The 3293-nt window shown below is 44.0% G+C and overlaps 1 protein-coding gene across 1 annotated transcript; it reads right to left on the reverse strand.

The window, feature by feature from the left end:
* Nucleotides 1-654: 654 nt before the first annotated feature.
* LOC139475338 (putative per-hexamer repeat protein 5) lies at nt 655-1326 on the reverse strand. Its single transcript, XM_071258563.1, has one exon. It carries the CDS (start codon nt 1324-1326, stop codon nt 655-657), a length of 672 nt encoding a protein of 223 aa, XP_071114664.1.
* Nucleotides 1327-3293: the final 1967 nt, after the last annotated feature.

The raw sequence follows: 3293 nt of genomic DNA on the forward strand, positions 1-3293 counted from the left end.
CTAGGGATCCATTATAGTGAACGCTCAAGTGAAGAATTTCATTTTTGAGGGGTAAAACCCGAAACTTAATTATTTTTTTTGCCTTTTTCCAAGACTGGGGAAACGGTTTTTAGAATACTCCCAGAAGAACCAATGGTCGGCCCCAACTAAATGATATTTTCCTTGTTGTTTTCGTCATGATGATATCCGCTGAAATATCAACCTACTTTTCTTACCAGAGCACGTGGTGGCGCCTGACAAGGGGGAGGGAGACTCGGGTCCAGATCCTCAAGAAATCCAGCACAGCCTCCGGAGGCGGCACCAGCGGTGAGTACAGGAGTATTTGTCGTGTTTGGTTAATGGTTTCACAAAGCAAAGAACGCCCTACTATTCTCTTTTACCGGAGAGAAATTAAAATAATGGAGACCTGTCACCTCAGTAACATGTTCTTGCTGCAGCTTTTTGTAGATCTCTTCAACTTGGTCTGGATGGTAAAATTGACATAACAGAAGCGAAACACTGTTACTGTCTTTGGTTGTCCGAGGTCCTTTGTCTGAAGCATTGTTTCCTGTTTGCAGGTGGAGACGAGGACAAGACACAACGCAGAGAGAAGCTGCAGAAGCGAGTGCAGAGGTTCATGTCCCGGTTCTTCATTTGTGGAGGACCATCACAGGCCTAGACACAGTCTGTGTTAGGCCAAGACACAGTGCCGGTGTCTATGTTAGGCCCAGGCACAGTGCAGGTGACTATGTCAGGCCAAGACACAGTGCCGGTGTCTATGTTAGGCCCAGGCACAGTGCCGGTGTCTATGTCAGGCCAAGACACAGTGTCGGTGTCTATGTTAGGCCCAGACACAGTGCCAGTGTCTCTGTCAGGCCCAGACACAGAACAGGTATCTATGTCAGGCTCAGACACAGTGCAGGTGACTATGTCAGGCCCAGACACAGTGCAGGTGTCTATGTCAGGTCCAGACACAATGCAGGTGTCTATGTCAGGTCCAGACACAGAGCAGGTATCTATGTCAGGCCCAGACACAGTGCAGGTGTCTATGCTAGACACAGTGCAGGTGTCTATGCCAGACACAGTGCCAGTGTCTCTGTCAGGCCCAGACACAGAGCAGGTATCTATGTCAGGCCCAGACACAGTGCAGGTGTCTATGTCAGGCCCAGACACAGTGCAGGTGTCTATGTCAGGTCCAGACACAATGCCGGTATCTATGTCAGGCCCAGACACAGTGCAGGTGTCTATGCCAGACACAGTGCAGGTGTCTATGTCAGGTCCAGACACAATGCCGGTGTCTATGTCAGGTCCAGACACAATGCCGGTGTCTATGTCAGGTCCAGACATAGTGCCGGTGTCTCTGTCAGGCCCAGACACAGTGCCGGTGTCTCTATCAGGCCAAGACACAGTGCAGGTGTCTCTGTCAGGCCCAGACACAGTGCCGGTGTCTCTGTCAGACCCAGACACAGTGCCGGTGTCTCTGTCAGGCCAAGACACAGTGCAGGTGTCTATGTCAGGCCAAGGTATTGTGCAGGCGTCACTGTTAAATGGTCGTGCTTTATCATTTAGCTGTATCCTGTGTATATTAAATGGCCGTGCCTTATCATGTAGCTACATCCTGTGTATGTTTAATGGGCGTGCCTTATCATGTAGCTACATCCTGTGTATATTAAATGGTCGTGCCTTATCATGTAGCTACATCCTGTGTATGTTAAATGGGCGTGCCTTATCATGTAGCTATATCCTGTGTATATTAAATGGTCGTGCTTTATCATGTAGCTACATCCTGTGTATATTAAATGGGCGTGCCTTATCATGCAGCTACATCCTGTGTATATTAAATGGTCGTGCCTTATCATGTAGCTACATCCTGTGTATGTTAAATGGGCGTGCCATATCATGTAGCTACATCCCGTGTATATAAAATGGTCGTGCCCAATCATGTATCTATATATTGTGTATATCAAATGGGCTTGCTTTATCGTGTAGCTACGTCCAGTGTATATTACATGGGCGTGCCTTATCATGTAGCTGTATCCCGTGTATATGAAATGGTCGTGCCTTATCATGTAGCTACATCCTGTGTATAAAAATTGGTCTTGCGTTATGACGTAGCTACACACTGTGTATATAAAGTGGTCGTGCTTTATATTTTAGCTACATCAAATGGTGATTTAATGGTCATGTTTTATCATGTAGCTACACACTGTGTTTATTAAGTGGTCGTGCTTTATAATGTAGCTACATCAAATGGTTATTTAATATTTTATCATGTAGCTACACACTGTGAATATGACTTGGTCGTGCTTTATAATGTAGCTACACACTGTGTATATTAAATGGTCGTGCTTTATAATGTAGCTACATCAAATGGTTATTTAATGGTCGTGCCTTATTATGTAGCTACATCCTGTGTTTATTAAATGGTCGTGCCTTATCGTGTAGCTACACTCTGTCTATATCAATGGTCGTGCCTTATCATGTAGCTTCACTCTGTCTATATTAATGGTCGTGCCTTATCGTGTAGCTAAATCCTGTGTATATTAAATGGTCGTGCCTTATCATGTAGCTAAATCCTGTGTATATTAAATGGTCGTGCCTTATCATGTAGCTTCACTCTGTCTATATTAATGGTCGTGCCTTATCATGTAGCTTCACTCTGTCTATATTAATGGTCGTGCCTTATCGTGTAGCTACACACTGTGTATATTAAATGGTCGTACCTTATCATGTAGCTACATCCAGTGTATATTAGATGGGCGTGCTTTATCGTGTAGCTACATCCTGTGTGTATTTATGGTCGTGTCATATCATGTAGCTACATCCTGTGTCTATTAAATGTTCGTGCCTTATCATGTAGCTACATCCTGTGTCTATTAATGGTCGTGCCTTATCATGTAGCTACATCCTGTGTCTATTAAATGGTCGTGTCATATCATGTAGCTACATCCTGTGTATATTAATGGTCGTGCCTTATCATGTAGCTACATCCGGTGTCTATTAAATGGTCGTGCCTTATCATGTAGCTACACCCTGTGTATATTAATGGTCGTGCCTTATCATGTAGCTGTAGCTGGTGTTTATCAAATGTTATCTTGTAGCTACATCCGATGCATGTTATTTGGGCGTGTCTCCTCATGTACCTACATCTCATGTATATTTAGTGGACGTCCGTCTTCATGTAACCTGTGTATCGTGAATAGGGTAATCTATTTACCTTGAGGTAGTGTGCCTGATCCTGTTAATATCATATTACCTGCTGTATTCTTAATGTATTACACATACATTAATTTGTTTTCCAAATGTACCTGTCA

The sequence above is a fragment of the Haliotis cracherodii genome, unplaced genomic scaffold (genome assembly GCF_022045235.1).
Source record: "Haliotis cracherodii isolate W230 unplaced genomic scaffold, xgHalCrac1.p SCAF_3, whole genome shotgun sequence".
Classification (NCBI taxonomy): domain Eukaryota; kingdom Metazoa; phylum Mollusca; class Gastropoda; order Lepetellida; family Haliotidae; genus Haliotis; species Haliotis cracherodii.

Bases quoted from the DNA above. Each gene is read 5' to 3' on its own strand.
- LOC139475338 (XM_071258563.1), bottom strand. From the start codon at position 1,326: ATGTCTGGACCTGACATAGACACCGGCATTGTGTCTGGACCTGACATA.